Below are 19,414 nucleotides of genomic sequence, written 5' to 3' on the forward strand. Positions count from 1 at the left end.
ATTAGTAATGAATAAGAAATAATATTTATTGTGTTGTTTTGTGCTGTTGAGTAGATTCCAACTCACAGTAACCCTGTAGGACAAGGCAGAATTGCGCCATGGGGTTTCTAAGGCTGTGCTCTTTACAAGAAGCAGACTGCCACAGCTTTCTGCAGTGGAGTAGCTGGAGGGTTTGAGCCTCTGACCTTTTGATTAGCAGCCAAGTGCTTAACCACTGTGCCACCAGGTCTCCTTATTTAGGGACCCAGAAACCAAGTAAGATTCAAGCTCCAGAAAGCCAGGTTCAAGTAGAGCGGAGGACAGTACTGGTGAAGGCACGAAAGGGAGGAAATGAAAGGTAGGAGGCACAAAGGGAGGTCGGAGGAGACTCTGTTTCCTGAGACGTCTACCGAGTTCCCCACCCGGGACTTGCCGGAGCGATTCTGAAAGAACAACGTGATGGCCTTAATGTCCATGACTCATGGCACATTTCAAAATGAATGTTCTGGTTAGGAGATCAGAGTTGTTACGCCAGGGGTGCCCAGTTTTGTGATGACTGTGTGGCTACATCTGCAAATGTCATTAACCGCCAGAGGCACGTGGCCCCTGCCCACCCCGAGGACATGCCACCACAGAGCATCTCACTGGGGAAATGTCGCAGGGTGCAGTGGGTGCAGGGCCTTGCTGCGCAGCTCCGCTTGGGGTTCACCTGGGTGGTTCCCCTCAGCTTAGTGTGTGGGTGGGAGCGTGCGTGTGGGTGGGAGCTTTGGGTTTGTCAGGAGGGTGGAAGTCCACACAGCCTGCACAAGTTCTGTCTTCTCTACAGAGAAGTGGACAGAGGAATCTGTTTCCTGTGTGGTGAGATCAAGGAAGGCTTCCTGGAGGAGTCCCTGACCAGCTCCTTAAAGGCTGGGTCCCATGTGGAAAAGGCACAGGAGGAGACGCAGCTGGAGAGGTCAGGAGATCTAGATATTGGGATGGTGCCAGAACTGGCTTCTTCAGGGGCTGCCTGCAGTGGACCATCTTCCGGTGAGGTTGTAAGCCTCTGATGGAACCCATATTTGCAGTGTCCGTGAGGGATCCTTTGAGTGAAGACTAGTTCAGTTATCAACCAGAATTACAGACCTCTTCATGCTTTGTCCTCACCCCTGAGATCTCAAAGTAAAATGCTATGTCAGAAGACCCAGGGGACCTCGCTCAACCCCAGCTCCACCAGCCAGAGGCTAAAGGAGCAGCAAGCACTTTGGCTTCCCTGGGCCTCAGGTCACTCATTTGCAGAATAAAAGGGTTGGGCCAGTTGATCTCTATGGGACCTTCCAGCATGCACATTCTCTGGTTTTATGAAATGAGCAGTTTAAGAGCTGGCGTGAAAGTGAACCGTTTTGCTGTCCTTCAGCTAACGTTCTGAGACCCATACGTGTGACGTGCAGCTGAAGGAAACTCAAAGCTGTAAAAGAGGGAAGAAGGGGGACAGAGTATCAGTGATCTAGGATCCATCTCAAGAAGTTAGGAAAAGAAAAACAACAACCCACCACCATCAAGTCAGAAAGCAGATATCAAACAGTCCTCCAAGTAGAAGGAAACAATAAAGAGAAACCAATAATAAAATACAAAACAAACACACAACTGGGAAAAAGTCAACAAAGCCAAGAGGCAAAACCCATTGCCCCTGAATTGATATCAACTCATAGCGACCCTGAAGGACAGAGGACAACTGGCCCCTAAGGTTTCCGAGACTGTATGTAAGTATTTACAGAAGCAGACAGCCACATCTTTCTTCCGTGGAGCAGCTGGTGGTTAACCACGGGGCTTTAACCACATGCCACCAGGGGTCCTTAAGCCAAAAGGCAGTTCTTTAAAAAGACTAACTCTAGCAAGGCTAATTAAGAAAACGAAAAACAGAAATGCACAAATTAGCAGTAGCTGATAGGACAAAAGGCAAAGTCCAACAAATTCTACAACCATTAAAAAAAGGCAATAAACATTGACCAGGACAGACTGTATTCTGGGCCTAAAACATGTCTTAATAATTTACAGGAATTAAAATCATACAAAGTCTTTTCTCTGGCCATAATGAAATTGAATGAGAAGTCAATAACAGAGAGAGACCTGGAAAATTCTCAAATATTAGGAAACTACCGGCCATTGTCAGGTGCCATTGGGCTGCTTCTAACTCACAGTGACCCGGTGCAGCAGGCGCAATGCTGCCTGCTTCTCTACCATCCTCACAGTCACTGCTGTCCTTAAGCCAGTGCCACAGCCACTGTGTCGACCCGTCTCATTGAGGGGCTCCCCCTTTTTGCTGGCCCTCTGCTTTACCAAGCATGACGTCTTTCTCCAGGGAATGGTCCCTTCTGAGAACACGGCCAAAGCAGAGAGGCGAAGTCTCACCATCCTCACTTCTAAGGAGCTGCTTTTCATCCAAGACAGATTTGTATGTTCTTCTGGCCAGCCGTGGGATAGCATGGTATAGTCAGTACACTTTGCGAACTCCAAAATCCAAATGCATCATCTCTTCAGTCTTCCTTATTCATTGTCCAGCTTTCACACGCATATGAGACCACTGAACATACCATAGCTTGGGTCAGGCGTGTTTCAGTCTTTAAAGTGACATCTTTGCTCTTTAACCCTTTAAAGAAATCTTGGCAGATTTGCCTAAAGCAATCTATTGTTTGATTTCTTGACTGCTACTTCTATGGGCATCGATTGTGGCTCCAAGTAAAAGGAAATCTTTGGCAACTTCACTCTTTTCTCCACTTATCCTGAGGTTGCTAATAAAAACCATAGTTGCAACAATCCATGGGTCAAAACCGAATTCAAGTGGGAAATGAGAAAGTATTTTGAACATAATGAAATTGAATGTACAACATATCAGCATGTGTGGGATACAGCTAAAACAGTGCCTAGAGTGAAATTTAGAGCACTAAACATATTAAGAAAGAAAGGATGTCTTAAATCAATAATGACCTAAGCTTCCACCATATGAAACTGGAAAAAGAACAGCAAGATAGACATTTGACAAAATACAACCTTTACACGTGGTAAAAACTCTCTTTAAACTGGGAACAAAAGGAACATGCTCAACCTGATAAAGGGCATCTGCAAAAAACCCTCTAGTTAAAGGCTTATTAAGGCGACAGAGGGAATACTGTCCCCATCATCCCCACCCATCTGTCACTTCGTCGGTGTAGGCAAAGATTTCTTAAATCACCCTTGTGATAAAAGAGAACCTTGAAAAATTGCACTGCCTTGAAATTAAAAATTTTTCTTCATCAAAGATATCATTAAGAGAGTGAGAAGGCCAGTCACAGAAGATACGTGCCATTCACGGATCTGATAAAGACTTGTTCCAGATTACAGAGAAGAGTTACAGATCACAGATTACAGAGAAAAACCTGACCACCCAATAGGAAACTAGTCAAAGGGTTTGAGCAGGCACCTCACGAAAGAAGATAACTCAAAGGTTAACAACCAAAAGGTTAACAACGTATGAAGAGGTGCTCAACCTCAATGGCAGGGAACTGTAAATTAAAATGACAAAGGCAAACTAGGGCCACTGTACACCCTGGTGGTGCAGTGCCTAAGGTATCTGACTGCTAACCAGAAGGTTGGTGGTTCAAACCCACCAGCCACTCCGTGGAAGGAAGACTGGGCAATCTACTTCCGTAAAGATTTACCACCTCGGAAACCCAATGGAGGTCGCTATAAGTTGGACTCGGCTCGATGACAGTGGGTTTGGTTTGGTACACCCATCAGAAAAGCCAAACGAAAATGCCAAGTGTTGGCATGGATGGGAAAAGCTCCAAGTCTCATATGCTGCTGGTCTGGGAGAGGATCAGCACACTGCTTTGGAAAACAATTTGGCAGAATTTACTAAAGTTGAGGAGGCCTTGGGTGAAGGAAGCTGTTGCTGGGCTGTTAAATGAAGTCTCCCCAGAGGCACCTTGGAGGAAAGGCGTGGTGAGCCCCAGCCGAAAACTCGATGTGCACAGTTCTACGTGACACACACGGAGTCACGTGAGCTGGAACCAACCTGGAGGCAGTGGAAACTGAAATGGAGCTGATCCATATCCTATGACACAGTAATTCCACTCCTAGGTTTACAGCCAATAGAAACGCATAATGCTGTATACCAAACAGCATGCACAAAATTGTATACAGAAGGACTACCCCTGATAGACAAAAACTGGAACAACCCAAATGTCCGTCAACACCCGACTGAGACAAGAAATGGCTGTGTAACCGTGTGACGAAACCCTCTGAAACAGACTGGTGCTGCACGCAAGCCCCGGGAGGAGTTTCACAGCTCTTCTGATGAGTGACACAGCCCGGTGTTATAGTGCGTACCGCAGGCACACCCTGTTACACAGGGCTTTGCTTTACTGTGCACCACAGGTGCCGTGTGTTTCACAAATCGAAACCTTGTGGCAACCCTGAGTTAAGCACATCGACAGGCACCATTTTTCCAACAGCCTGTGCTCACGTCCTGTCTATGTCACGTTTTGGTCATTCTCACAGTATTTCTAATTTTCTCCTAATGCTATTGCACACTTAGTGACGACAGCATAGTATGAACATAACTTTCACACACACTGGGAAACCAAAAAGCTTGTGTGACTCGCTTTACTGCAGTGGTCTGGCTGCGAACCCACAGTACCTGCGAGGTAGGCCTGTATGTGGTTCTATGGATAGGAAGTTTAGAAGCAGACAACAGGAATGGATGTGCATGTCAGGGTATCGCTGACCTTTGGTGGAAGGTCGTGCTGAGACAAGGCCCTTTAGGAGCTGGCTGTGTCCTGCTTCTGGGGCGGGATGGACACAGGCGTGCTCCCCTTGGGGAAATTCACTGAACTGTTTACTTCACAAGTGTGCATTTTATATAAACACACATATTGAAGGATGCACTTTTTACAAGTTGAAAATGTGGCTGCTCTTCTCCAATGGATGTGTTTTTTCAGATTTCCTGAACTTCTTAAGCTGCTAAGTGAAACAGAATGACCGCTCTTTTTTCAGGGGTGCAGGCAATGGCTTTGTTTACGATTTTTGCTTTTCCTACCAGATCGTACTCCATTTCATTCTGGACTGTCTATTTGTTTTTCTAAAGCAGCCACTGCCAAGGCAATCGGTGGTGGAGTGCAAAGGGGTGCGTGTGTGTGTGTTTGTGTGCATGCTCCCGGCCTGCACTGATACTCAGATAGCAATGAAAATAAGATCAAAGAGCTCCCTCAACATCGGGCAGATGGAGAAACTGCTCCATCAAACTCTCACTATGACCTTGGCACAAGGTATGTGCTCAATGAACATCTGTTGCCTGAATGAAAGATTCAAAAACAATCAGTGAATGAAAGTGAACAGGACAGCAGAGAAAGCTTGACCCCATGGGTTCGCAAGTATGGTTGGCACTGGAGGAGTGAAGTGTACAAATAAATCACCTTGCCTTAGGAACAGGAGCTCTGATGGTGTAGTGCCTAAGGCATTTGACTGCTAACCAGAAGGCTGGAGGTTCAAACCCACCAGCCACTCCTCAGAAGAAAGATTGGGCAATCTACTTCTGTAGAGACACCACCTCAGAAACCCAAGGAGGGGTCGCTATGAGTTGGAATCGACTTCACAGAAGTGAATCTGTTTTTTTTTTTTTTTTTTTTAACCTTAGGGACACTGTTATAACAGGCAAGCCAAGGGGACCTGACTCATTTTACTCTGTTACTTCTCTGAATCCTTCTCTGATGCCGGCTTGCCACCAGAGGTGGACCTAAGGGCCAGCAGGGATGGCACCTGAAGGGGGCGCCACTGAGCAATTTCTATTAACTATTGCTGTTTCCATCGCCAGCAGTGAGAGATCACTCAGCAAGTTGAAATGAATACTTCTGTATTTGAGACCCTCCACAGGCAAAGGAAGGAGCCCTGGTGATACAGTGTTTAAAGCACTTAGCTGCTAACCAAAAGATTGGCGGTTTGAACCCACCAGCTGCTCTGGGTGTGAGGGGAGATGTGACAGTCTGTCTCTGTAAAGATTTACAGCCTTGGGCACCCTAGGGGGCAGTTCTAATCTGTCCTCTAGGGTCACTATGAGCCAGAACTGACTTGATGGCTGCGGGTTTGGTTTTGGTTTATGGGTCGAGGCAGATGTCTGATCTTGTGCTGCTGCGTATAGAAAAAGAAGAAAATGAAAACAAAAAGAAATGGCTTTGAGCCCATCTGTGGTGGTTATGTTTGTGTGTCAACTTGGCTGGGCCTGGTTGAGTGGCTGGGCAGCTGGATGTAGTAGTCCCCATGATGAGACTGGTCATCAACTCCATGGTGGAATCCACTGTGAGCAGCTGAGTAGCTGCCTTTGGGATGTGGTCTGCTTCCTGTATATAAGCAGAACCCTTGGGGAATGGTCTCTATCCTATGGCACGCTTGGACCCTGCATGTAGCCGTGTCGTTGCTCAGCGGCCTATACCATGCTCTGCTGACCTTGGGACTTACAATGGACTTAAATTAATGGCCTGCTGTGTGCTTTGGTGACACTGGGACTGTGCCATTTTATTTGTCAACCTTGGGCTTCTTAGCCTCAGCAGCCAGCAGCTGAAGAAATGCCTCTAGCTTCAGTGGGTCAGGAGCTGGAGGCAGAGCTGAAGCCCAAGGTTGAGGGGCTTTCACCCAGCCCCTAGAGCCTGGCTCTTTGAACTTGGACTTAAAGCATCCAAATTGTAAGAATAAACTCCTGTTTGTTAAGGCCATCCCATTTGTGGTATATTTCTTGTCAGAGCAGCACCAGGGAACGAGAACACCATCACAGAGCAATCTTCATCAGTGAAAGCAAGGAAGGTGCAGGTGTCATTGTCATGGAGTGCCACCACGTGTCAGGCCACAGGTGAGCGAGCTGGACTTGTGTTTCTAAGCTGACGTGACAGTGAGGTTGTCTGATAAATGGTGTCAGCTGTTTGGCCAGTGGCGCGATTTCAGAGCTTGCCACAGGTGCTGTTTCCGTAAACACGCCTCCGCATGCCATGGCCACACACAACTGCTGCCATGTTATGAAAGCACACCCCCAGTTTGCAGGTCCCCATAACAGGAGGGCCTCCAATGTCTGCTTTGGCCACGGCTCCCCCACCCTGAGAGACAGCTTATAAATCGCTCTGCTGTTAAACACATACCATCAACACAGGCAACTTCACAAACTGGGCCAAACACCCAACTCCTTCCTCAGTCATTCCCAGCCTGTTTACTGCCTCCCAGTACATCCGCTCCTCTGCTCCCACTCGAGCTGCTTGCTGCTCGGCCATGTCCTTGTCAGTGGTCAGAGAAACTGCCCCTTGAGCTGTGTCCTTTGATCTCACCAAGCTTTGAAGCTCACCCCCCTGGTGACCCAATCCTGGCCGGGTGACTGTGCCTTCCCCAGGCTCCTCCTACACTGGCAGCAGGCCACCCTTCCTGCAGCCCAAGCCTTTGGGCCACTAGGCCCCTACGACAGCAACTCCAGGGCCCTGCACGGCCGCTGGTCAGCTTTAGGGAAGGAGTGGCAAACAGGGAGCCTAGCACCCCACTGCTCACCCCCATGTCCAGGGGCGGGGCCCCACCGGCTGACCAAGACTCCTCCTCCGTCGAGTACACTGACCCTGTTCTCCCACTCCACAGAGACGGCACTCTGGTGCCATGCCATTAGTTCACGGTGCAGCAGGTGTGGTGCCCTCTGAATTCTGAATCCGTATACTAAGATCCACTTCTCCGAGGGGAGCTGGTGGTGGGCAGAGGAGGAGAGAGCAGAGACACAGGACCGGCACACAGGCAGTGAGGGTCACCCCGGTCGGAAGGTGGTACCTGAGGTGGGGCAGTGAGACGGCTGGAAATAAGCAAATGGTTTCTAATAAGAAAAATCGTGCAGGATTGGGTCGTCTGGGGAAAGGCTGTGTGGATAGTAAGGTTTGGGGGGTGGTCAAAACCGGTCAATGCAGATTCCAGAGGATGGAAAAGCTGTGATAGAGAAAGACACCACGTCCTTCCACTCTCTGGGAGGAGCTGCTGAGTCCCCAGCTCTGGGAAGGCCACTGAACCCCACTTCCAATGCTGGGGCCCTGCACCTTCACCCCCTCAGTCCCACTAGTTTCACATTAAAGCCACATCCTAGCTCATCTCCTATCTCCTGTGCTGAGATGTCTCCAGCAAGAGCACGAACCCCAATCCAAAGAACAGTATCTCCTGGTGCGCACGGCTCACTGGGCTATTAAAAGGGGGCGGGGGACTTAAGACACTTAGGTTCCCAGCAAATTATATAGAAACCAAGCAAAGAAAATAGAATTCCGGCACTGCATACCGCCTTCCCCAAACAACAAGACAGAGACAAATGGGCTCTTCAGTTAGCACGGTGCCCAGCTGTTCCAGAAATAGATTAAAAGCTTCAAAACAGAGCAAATGAGACGTGGCTTCAACAGAGACCAACCCGCTGCTTAAGGATACATAGAAGCTGTGTCTGTCTGCTACCCTCACATGTGCTAAAGAAATGGAGCTACTGGCTTGCTGAACACCCCGTCTCAGGCCGGAAGCCCCCCGTTTCTGCTGCTGTGGGGGTGCAAAAACACACCTGATAGCCGCACACCAGCTTGCACAGCAGGACAGTTCAAGGAGCCAAAAGGTGGAGACACCCAAGTGTCCATCAACGGACAGAGGCATCAAAGCAAGGTGGGCTAGCCATGCAATGAAGTTTTACTCAGCCATAAAGGGTGCCAGCGCGGACGAACCCAAAACCACGGTGCTGAGCGAAGTCAGTCAGTCACGAAGGGACAACTACAGGATGCTCTCAATTAACACGTAACAGGCAACTAGAAACCAAGCTGTGAGTGGCCATCAGGGACGGGAAGGAGCCCTGGTGGCACAATGGTTAAGTCCTTGGCTGCTAACTCAAAGGTCAGTGGTTTGAACCCACCAGCTGCTCTGTGGGAGAAAAGACCTGGTGAACTGCTCCCATAAAGACTGCAGCCAAGGAAACACCTCGGGACGTTCTACTCTGCCCTGTCAGTCGCTAGGAGTGGGAATCAAATCCAGGTGCACAACATTAGGGGAAGGAGGCAGGGGGAAGTAGCCACCTGGGGGCACTGAGTTTCTGTTACTGGTGATGGACTAATTTGGACAAGGCTAAAGGCTGCACCTCAGGGATGTGAACACTGTCACTGAATTATACACGTAAGCACTGTTGACGAGGCAAATGTTATGTATATTTTGCCACAATTAAAAAAACGAACAAGAAAGCACCTGACAGAAAAGGTAACGTGGCCAGTTATTTCCTCTCCAGGACAGGTCCCGGAGGGCTGGGCTCCAGTGGCCCCAGGGTCACCACCTCTCACAGCCCCTTCAGTGATGATGAAGGTTAACAGAGGCCAAGGAGGCAGGACACGGAGCCCCGGGACCACCACTGCCACTCCCCCCATACCCTGTACTCACGCTGTCCCAGTGACATTGTTAATCAGGATGCTCTGACGGAGCAGACAGAAAAAACCTGAGGTAGGAGGAAGACACTCTGCGGAGGAGAAAAGGATGGGCTGCCAGGCCGTCTGAGAGAGCCCTGGCCGATGACAGTGCCCACAACGCTGAACCCAGAGGCAGCCTCAGGATCCTTCTCAACACAGTGTCCAGGGAGCCATTCCCAAACCACCTGGAGTAGGTGGTGGTGGTGGTTGTTATGTGCCGTTGAGTTGGATCCGACTCATAGCAACCCCTCCTTGGGTTTCTGAGGCGGTATCACTACAGAAGTATATTGCCCAAGCTTCCTTCCGAGGAGTGGCTGGTGGGTTTGAACTGCCAGCCTTCTGGTTAGCAGTCAAGTGCCTTAGGCATTATGCTACCAGAGCGCCTTCCTAGAGTAGGTACAAGGCACGAATCCCATCTGCCATTCTAGGAATGGGCAGCACGCAGCATGGGCTTTGGCAGCTCTGGGTTCCAATCAGACTCCATCCCTTACCACTTGTATGATCTCTGGCAAGACAGCTCATCTCTACCTCGATTTCCTCATCTGTCAAAAGGGAGCCATGAAACCAGCCTCTTTGCAGCACACTGAATGAGATACCACATGGAAAGTGCTCATCGGGGTCACTGTGGTCACTAGTGTCAGCGGGGCCCACTGTTATTACTGTCATTGTTACGTTTCACTTAAATGCTGAGATGAATAACTTTTGGAATTTGTATGTTCAGAGAGCAGAGGATGCTGGATTAATCGTATGAAACCTTGTACATTCAAATGCCTTTTGATTCATCCAGAAAACCTGGAGTTTCAGGTTCTGTCTAGTAAAACATAACTGAGGATGGTCTAGTCGGCTCCAAGTACGTTTTAAACATGACGTATTCTGAGCTCAGTGTGGTATGCTAATTCTCTGGGTAACGCACCTTAGCATCATCTGTCACTGGACTCAGAACAAGTTCCCAGAAGCACATCATCATCTCGGGTTGCAACACCTACGTGTTATTTACTTTTCCAGGTAATCCGCTTGTTCAAAGCCATCCCATAACCTTAGGCCCCATAAAGAAAACTGCATCCTCTGTCCTCTGGACAGCACTATGGATACTGTATGACGGACGCTTCCCCCACGGCGCTGTGGCTGTTGGACACCCTCCAATTGATTCCCACTCACAGCAGAGCTGGGCTTCCTGGGCTGTCATCTTCACCGGAGCAGACTGCCAGGTCTTTAGTTCACCGACCCGCTGCTGGGCTGGAACTGCAGACCTTTTGGTCAGCAGCCCAGTGCTTAACCACTGTGGGCCAGGGAACCTCCATCCCCCATCCCCCATCCCCCATCTGCCGTCCCCTTCACATGAGCAAAGCAAGCAGAGCCTGTCCATTTCAACAATGACACTAAGTTATGTTACCTGTCAAAAAAAGCCATCAGGGTCTCATAGATTGGAAATGTCTGAATTTTGATGTTTACTTGCAAGTAGACCCAAGCAAGCATTGTTTGCAGAAGATGAAATTCACTAAAGGTAAACAAGCTAAGGAAAAAAAAAAGAGAGAGAGAGAGAGAGAGAGAGTAAATTGTTAGGAAACAATTTGAGGAATGCAGAAATCATTCATTTATAGGAAAATGAAAAACAAGAGGTAAGTTGAGAATGAGGCAGCATCCTCCCTCCCACAGTCAGTTGGCAGCCAAGACACAGCAGTCTACCACCTGCTCACAGTCACGTGGCTTTCAGTGACAGCAGAGCTGGGATTGGAGCCCTGCAGGTCTGATCCCAGAGCCTGAGCGTCCAGCCCACCACCGTCACACCGGACCGCCTCAAACATGTGGCCCTCAGTTACTGAGCTCTTAGTACATGCCAGGGGTCCCCCGGGTATTTCTCTGCATTGTTTTGTTTAATACCACACCGCATTCAGGCAAGATTGGGGTCTACTCCTTATTCTTAAAACGTGGATGTCAAGACAGTCTTATCTCCATATTGATATCTTGTTCATTGTGGATTTTTTTGCATTCATTTTCATTTAAAAAAAGAATATGGCATAAAATAGAACTGATGCTATTGGCTGAGTTTCCAGGTGCCCTCCTCCCACTCTGAGCGCCTCACTTGCCTGACCCTGGTCCCAGCCTGACTGGGGTTCTATAACGTACAGAATGGATCCAAGGTCACAGGACTCTGGACTCAGAACAGGGCAGGGGTCGGGTTAGAATCTGAGTCCCACCCCAAACTGTCTGTGGACCCTCCTGCAAGTTGCTTCACAGCCCTTTAACCGAAATTTCCTCCCCTGTAAAATAACAATGGCGTCCTGGGTGGTACAAAAAGTTGGGGGTTCGAGGCCACCCGGAGGCGCCTGTGAAGAAAGCCCCGGGGCTCTATCTGTGAAAACTCGGGGGTTGACAGCCTCGGGGAGCACAGTCCAGGCCTGACATGTGTGAGGGGCCGTGAGGGAGCTGAGGCAACAACTTCCCTTTTTGTTAAAAAGGGAGCTGCTCAGAGGACTGACTAGATGAGATGATACAATGTATGAGTTTAATTATGGCTGCTGTAACAAATTACCACAAACCACATGGCTTACAACAACACACATTTATTGCCTTATTGGTCCAGAGGTCAGAAGTCCCCAGCGAGTCTCAGGGACTAAAATCGAGGTGTGGGCAGGACAGCGTGCCTTCTGGAGGCTCTAGGGGAAAATCCATGTCCTTGCCTCTCCCAGCCTCTAGAGGCCGCCTGCATTCCTCGACTCGTGGCCCCGCCTCCATCTTCAGACCAGCAGGGTAGTATCCTCATTGCTTTCTCTGGTTTTGCCTACCTCATCCACATTTAAAAGAATCTTGTGATTACATAAGAACCTCTGGTGGCAATTAAAGAATTGGGCTGCTAACCAAAAGGTTGGTGGTTTGGATCCGCCAGCCACTCCAGGAGAACATTGTGGCAGCTGGCTTTTATAAAAATTGAGAGCCTAGGAAAGCCTATGGGGCAGTTCTATTCTGTCCTCTAGGGGTGCTGTCAGAATCAGCCATTACCGTGCTGACCACAGGCATACAAAGTGCCCGGCACAGTGCCTGACATATAGTAACAAGCTCAGAGAGGGCCAGCTGGGGCTCCGACCTAGCCTCTGAGCTGTGCTCTGCTGGCAGCAACGTGAGCCTGTCACCATGGATGAAGGGACAGAGTGGCTGCCAGTCCCCAGGATGTCCGCTTTGAAAAGTCAGGGCACTTCACCAACAGCTTCTCCAACAGCCTCCAACGTCTTGGTTATCTGAGAATCATTTTACTGTTTCTGAAACCCATTGACACTTAAGTCTCTAGCTGACCGTGGAGAGGGCACCTGGCTTTAAAATGTCACAATTTAACTGTACCAACTGTGGTGCGTCTGCATCCCCCATTTTAAGTGGCCTTACTGGGTGGAACCTAAGCCACATTGTGGCTCTAAAGGGCAAAGGAAATGTCACCCACCCACTTCTTACGCTAGTTTTGGATGGAGCAGACTGTCTTTTCCTCTTATCTGGTTTTTAGGCCACCCACAGATATATGGGGACCCCAGCCCAACAGGACCCGCTTCTCCCACGTCACACGACTGTCTGTGCAGTCTAGAGGCCACACAGGGCCACTCAGTGTGATGTCACCACTGAGAACTTGGTGGCACTACAGGCACTGCTGAGCTGGACACGTCATGTGACTTCAGAGCAGACGCCATCCTCGGGATCCGCAAGCCCAAAAGGTTCCTGGAAGTTCGTACTAGTGAGCCTGGCAGCAATATGGAGAGCAGTTGGGGGAGACAGGAGCCCCGTGAACCAGAATCCTGCTTTTACGTTATCACAAAGGACAACTGTTCAAGTAAGGCCCTCTGTCTTTAGGCCGAGTATCAGCATGTATCAGTTCCTGCAGCAGATAACCACCAGAGGGAATTCAGGCACATCTGCATCTCCCGAAGGGTGCTGGGGTCTCAACCAACTCTCACAAAGCCACCATGAGCATTATTTCTGGACACACATATCCATGTAGTAACAGTATGACCATGGAGATCGGATCTGCCCGAGTTCATGACGGGGGTGGCTGTCTTTAGGGAGAGTGGGAGGGGTGGGAGGGAGACACAGGCAACCCCTACTTTATTGGTGATACAAAGGAGCTCTGGTGGTGTAGTGCCTAAGGCATTTGTCTGCTAACCACAAAGTTGGCGGTTCAAACCCACCAGCCACTCTGCGTAAGGAAGACTGGGCAATCTACTTCCGTAAAGATTTACTGCCTCAGAAACCCAATGGGGTCGACTTATTGGTAATACCAAAACCAAACCATACCCACTGCCATGGAGTTGGATCCGACTCATAGCGACCCCTCCTTGGGTTTCCGAGGTGATATCCCTACGGAAATAGATTGCCCCATCTTCCTTTTGAGGAGTGGTTGGTGGGTTTGAACCTTCAACCTTCTGGTTAGCCTTAGGCACTATGCCACCAGAGCTCCTCTGTGACACAGTGGTACCATTTACTCATCTAGGGAGGCAGACATGGTAATATTTTTGATTATCCTCCTATCTTTGTGAGTTTTTAATTAAAACATTCAATATCTTTATTGCTTCTGACCCCCAACAAGGAAAAAGACTCAGGCAGAGCCTGCCCGTAGCCTGGAGGCCACTCAAACCTGGGTTCAAATCCTACCCTCACACTGTGGGGGACCATGGGTGAGTCCCTTCATTTCCTACAATCTCCATTCCATAAGTGAAAACATGGGTGACAATATCCACCTCCCTGGGCTGCTGCAGGAATCAGACTGAACAAGACGCTTAGAGTGTAACTGGAAAATGGCTCCATGCAGGACTGCACTAACTGGAAGGTTGGTGGATCGAAACCACCAAGAGGTGCCTTGGAAGTAAGGCCTGGAAATCTGTTTCCAAAGAGTCACAGCCTTGAAAACCCTGCAAAGCAGCTCTACTTTGCACACATTGGGTCCACACGAGTCAGCAGTGACTCACCAGCATCCAACACCATCGTTACCAGTGGTATTGTCATTAGCCAGGAAGCATTGTTGTTGCTGCTAGGTGTCGTCGAGTCGGTCCTGACTCATAGTGACCCTATGAACAACAGAGCGAAACACTGCCCCATCCTGCCCCAGCCTCACGATCCTTGCTACACCTGAGCCCATTTTGCAGCCAGAGAAGAATTAGCTTCAGGAATTATGTTTGAGATGGATGCACCATGGTGTTCTAGAAGCTTCTGGGAACTGGCATCTGCTCTGGAAAGAATGCTGTGTGGACAGCAGTGCTGTCTGGGGGACACAGGGGCCAGGTGGGATGGGGGTACGTCTCTTCAGGGACTTCCTAAGACTTCAGGCTCCTTGTTCCATCGACAGGAAAAAAACAAACAAAAAAACCCAAACCCACTGCCATCAAATTGATTCTGACTCCTAACGGCCCTTTAGAACAGAGTAGAACTGCCCCATAGTATTTCCAATGCTGTAAATCCTTACAGAAGCAGACTGCCTCCTCTTTCTGCCACAGAGAGTTTGAACCACCGACCTTTTGGTTAGCAGCTGAATGCTTTAACCACTACGCCACCAGAGCTCCTCCACAGACAGAGAAGTCAGGGAGCTATGGAAACACAGGTGGCTGAGAGGCAGCCCTCACGCAGCTGGGCACTAGGTGACTCTGAGCTCCACTTCCCAGGTCTACAAAGAGCTTGGCTTCCAGAAACTCAGGGCTCGGAATGAGTGTTTCATCATGTCCAGGAGTTAGCAGCATAACCTAATGGTGACCCCTGAAAAGAAAATTAACTGAAAACCAGAGACCCAGGAGGTTAGGAAAACGGTGTGCAGTTTATTCTAGGCCATTTACAAAATGGAAAGCAAGACCCAAAGGACAGTGAGGTCAACGAGACTCCGGAAGGGGAAGGCTGATCGGCCCAGAAGATGAAGCATCTGCTGAGAAATGGATGTTGTTCCAACAAGGCCCCAAGACTCGAACACAACCACAAACCAGGGGATGGCTGCCATCCACGGCTAGAGGGGCAGCCAAATAGGGCCAAGCATGCCCTGTCCCTGACCTTGGGATTCAGCATTTCCACACAAACCACTCTGGGACCATGTGGCTTCTCAGCAGGCCAGTTCTCACAGTTTTCTTCCAGTTGCTGGAAAGCCCCGGGCTCCATGACAAATGAGGAGGTTCAAGGTCAAGAGTGTGGACTTTGGAGTCAAAGGAGAACAGGGCACCATTTTTAGGCTAGGGCACATCCCTTAAATGCTCTGCCCTTTAGTAGCTTCATCTGTGGAAGAGGAATAGTACTTGCACTCGCTGCATGGGATTGTGGGACTCAAGAGACAGTGTGCGTACCATGTTGTTGTTGGTCCTGTGGAGCTGGCTCCAACTCGGAGACCCTAGGATGACAGAACAAAACACTGCCCAAACCTGCACCATCCTTACAGTCATTGCTAGGTTTGACCTCACTGTTGAAATCACCGTATCAGTCCACCTTGTTGAAGGTTTCCACTTGGTCAGCAACGCTCTACTTGACTAAGCACGGTGTTCTTCTTCAGTGATAACATGTCCAAAGTACATGAGATGAAGTCTCTCCAACCTCCCTTCTAAGGAGCCTTCTGCCTGTACGTCTTCCAAGGCAGATTTGCTCACTCTTCTGGCAGTCCATGGTGTGGTTGTTCTTATGTGCCGTTGAGTTGGCCCCGACTCATAGTGACCCCTCCTTGGGTTTCCAAGGCAGTATCACTACGGAAGTAGATTGCCCAAACTTCCTTCTGAGAAGTGGCTGGTGGGTTTGAACCGCCAGTCTTCTGGTTAGCAGTCAAGTGCCTTAGGCACTATGCTACTCAATATTCTTCACCAATACCATAATTCAAAGGCATCAATTCTTCGGTCTTCCTTATTCATTGTCCAGCTTTCATGTGCACATGAGGTGATTGGAAATACAATGGCTTGGGCCAGATGCCCCTTAGTCTTCAGAGTGACATCTTTGCTCTTTAACCCTTTAAAGGGGCCTTACCTATGTGCTATGAACACACCACAGGGTCTTCACACACAGAGTCCTCTACCTTCAGCAGGGGTGGGCCATGGTGCCAGTCCCACCAGCTGGCAGCTGACGTGAGCACAGACCCTAAGACAAGGGACCCTGGGCGGGTTACATTTCCAACCACCTCCCCTTGCACAGGTCACAGCTCCAGCCCCCTCTTCTGGATTCTCTGTTACTCCCCGCACCGCACGCATTGAGGCAGAGGCCGCTGGAGACCACCTGGACAAGGAGAGTTCACCTGGGATGGCGTGAACGCGATGCTCGCCCAGGCTGCTCAGGCTAACGACGCCCAAGGGCACGATAGCCCTGCACTGTCTGTGCAGACAGCTGCCAAGGAGGGGCTAGAGGACCGGAACTCTGTCCACAGCAGTCACGTCTCCCCCAACCTGTGAGTCTAGACACTGGACACGTCATGTCCTTGGCTCTTTTCCTGCCCAGCACACGTTTTGCAAGGCCGATGCCATCATGAACGTACTGGTTGTGCTCAGACGTTTTTTCTCCTTTCTTGGCTAAATGTTACCAGGGTGGGACAGCTCACTTTTTCCAAGGGAGGGACAGTGTTATGAAAACCCTAAAGGCTGCCATGTTTATCTTTCTCCAATGATTGCATAAACTGTGCCCTAGTGGAGGGCAGGAGAGTGCACGCGTGGGGAAAGGTAGAGGAGAGGCGAGCAGAGCAGGAAAACCTTGAGAACACCTCCAGCACCTGCCGCTGCTCTGGGCCCGCATTCCTGAGCCTCGTTAGGCCATTAGGTCCCTCAATAGTGTAAATGTGCTCTACCACTCTTGAGATCGCAAGCAACTTAGAAAATTCAAGCCAACAGTAGAATAAATCTGTTTAGATCTAATTTCTAAAATCAGAATGCATTCCACAAGAACAACCAACATTTGTTTCAGAGCCTACCTCTGAATAGTTGGTAGAATTTAGGTCTCACTTGTGAAATTCACCCAAGGGGCATGTCACCTCAGCAATGCAACAATGGTATCAAGAACCTTATTACAAGAGCTCCAAAGAGACGCAACCAAGTGCAATGTGGTTGAGCCTGGATTCAGTGTTTCAGGGCAAAAAGGACAGGACTGAGCCAATGATTTTAGAGTACTGCATCAGTGTGAGATTTCCTGACGTTGAGAACTGTGTGGTGGTACAGAAGAGAAAAACCTTTTCTTGAGGATTAAGTCCTGAAGGATTTAGAGGGGAAGCCACACGGGGTATGCAACTTACCTCCAAATAGTTCATTAAAAACAAACGTGTACTGCAGATAAGCACAGAGAAGGAAATGATACAGCAAAGAGGACAAAAGTGGAGTTATACAGTGAATGGGGGAATGTATTCAGATATTTTGTGTACCGTTCTTGCCATTTTTCTGTACGTCTGAAATAATTTTCAAATAAAATGTTTTTAAAGAGCCTAGTGAAGTCCAACGGAAAGTCCATTTGATTTGGTAACCTCAGGTCTAGGAATTCAACCTAGTGAAGTAATCTGGCACGAAGATCCGTGCACACGGAAGGATGATCACCTTGGGGCATTTATCATAGAAAACCACTGGGAACCATCTGAGAGGCCAGGCATCGGGGCGTGGGTCCGTGAGAAGCGGCCAGCAGGGACCAGCGTTTCAGGCAGAAGGAGCAATGGGTACAGCAGCTGTGGGAGAGGGGGTGCGGCAGGGCCAGGGCATGGCGGCCACATGGTGCGTGAGATGAGACTGTCAGCCACGGGAGGAGACTGCGTGAAGGGAAGGAACCAAAGGCCCTTTGGTGAGAGACATGATTGAAAGAGGTACTGTGTTGGCCCAGGGGATTGGGCTTCAGCAGAGAGGTCCATGGGGACAGTTCAGTTTGGAAGCAGACTGACTGCGTGCAGGGAGTGAGGGTGATGCTGTGTCCGGAGTGACTTTCAAGGTGCAGCTGGAGCAGCTGGCGGGGTGGTCGAGGACTGGGGAGGTGGAACAGGCAGGGGGGCAGGCACACGCGTAGAATTTTAGCCTTGAGCATCGGAGGGGCCAAGCGGGCTCTAGAGCTGTTTAGGAGAGGAGCCAGGGCTACAGCCACAGACTGACTGAGGAGCAGGGTGTCTGTCTGTCCTTTTCTGTTCTCCCCTATATTCCAAACTGTCCACAATGACCATATATCAACGTTGTCAGGGTTTTGAAAATAATTACTCCAACAATGAGGTTTTTTGGTTTTCTTTCCCAGCACCTGGAAGGGGTCCACCCAGATGAAGGAGGGTGAAAGGAGGCCCCTCCCCCAACCCCATGCACCCCTGTTGCCGACAAGAGGATTCCAACTCACAATAATCCAAAAGGACAGAGTAGCACTGCCCCATAGCCTTTCCTAGGCAGTAATCTTTTAAGGAAGCAGACTGCCCCATCTTTCTCCTGTGGAGCAGCTGGTGAGTTTGAATCACCGACCTTCCAGTTAGCAGCCAAGGGCTCAACTACTGCTCCACCAGGCCTCCTTGGCCCCATGCACAGAGCCTGCATTTCAGGTTCATTAACAACAGCCCAGGGGGGCAGAAAGTGTGGGATCAAAGAGGCTCCACCCACTGGGCAAGTCCAGCGGGGGCTTGGCTGTACCCAGGCTGAGCACCTACCTCCCCGTGACCCCCAGTGGCAGCTCCCTGGACACCCCGCCCCTCGGGAACCAGCTCTGACCTGGGAGATTTCAACACCTTGTAGAGCAGCTCCTGTGGGATACTTCGGAGCTGGATGTTCTTCCCCATCAGAGGGACCAGGTTCATCTCAAGCCACTTCTCACAGGCCTTGGTGAGCTGCTCTTGCTGGTACTGACAAGGCAAGAAAACCCCACTTGTAAGGCATTTTTGAACGCTTGGCGCCCTCTTCTGGCTGAAGAGGATGCTGCATGTGTGCGTATGGTCTCTCAGGCTGCAGGTGTGGCAAATAAACACATAAGCTGAAGCAGGTAACACTGAGTGTTTCTTGTGCTCGGGGCCTGGGCTCAGCTGATTTAAATCAATCCTCAAGGCAATCCAGTGAGGT

At 49.7% G+C, this 19,414-nt stretch overlaps 1 protein-coding gene across 1 annotated transcript in view; it reads right to left on the reverse strand.

Annotated features, from left to right (window-relative positions):
• Positions 1–19,414, reverse strand: part of BTBD16 (BTB domain containing 16) — a 57,937-nt gene that overhangs the window by 14,580 nt on the left and 23,943 nt on the right. Inside the window, exons 9-10 of the mRNA XM_042780409.1 lie at positions 19,070–19,200; positions 10,822–10,941 (exon numbers count right to left, since the gene is read on the reverse strand). Of these exons, the coding sequence (XP_042636343.1) occupies positions 10,822–10,941; positions 19,070–19,200 (251 nt within the window). The remainder of the gene's footprint in view (positions 1–10,821; positions 10,942–19,069; positions 19,201–19,414) is intronic.

This window comes from Orycteropus afer, unplaced genomic scaffold (genome assembly GCF_000298275.1).
Source record: "Orycteropus afer afer isolate SDZICR_OR568_19922 unplaced genomic scaffold, OryAfe1.0 scaffold00038, whole genome shotgun sequence".
NCBI classification, from domain to species: domain Eukaryota; kingdom Metazoa; phylum Chordata; class Mammalia; order Tubulidentata; family Orycteropodidae; genus Orycteropus; species Orycteropus afer.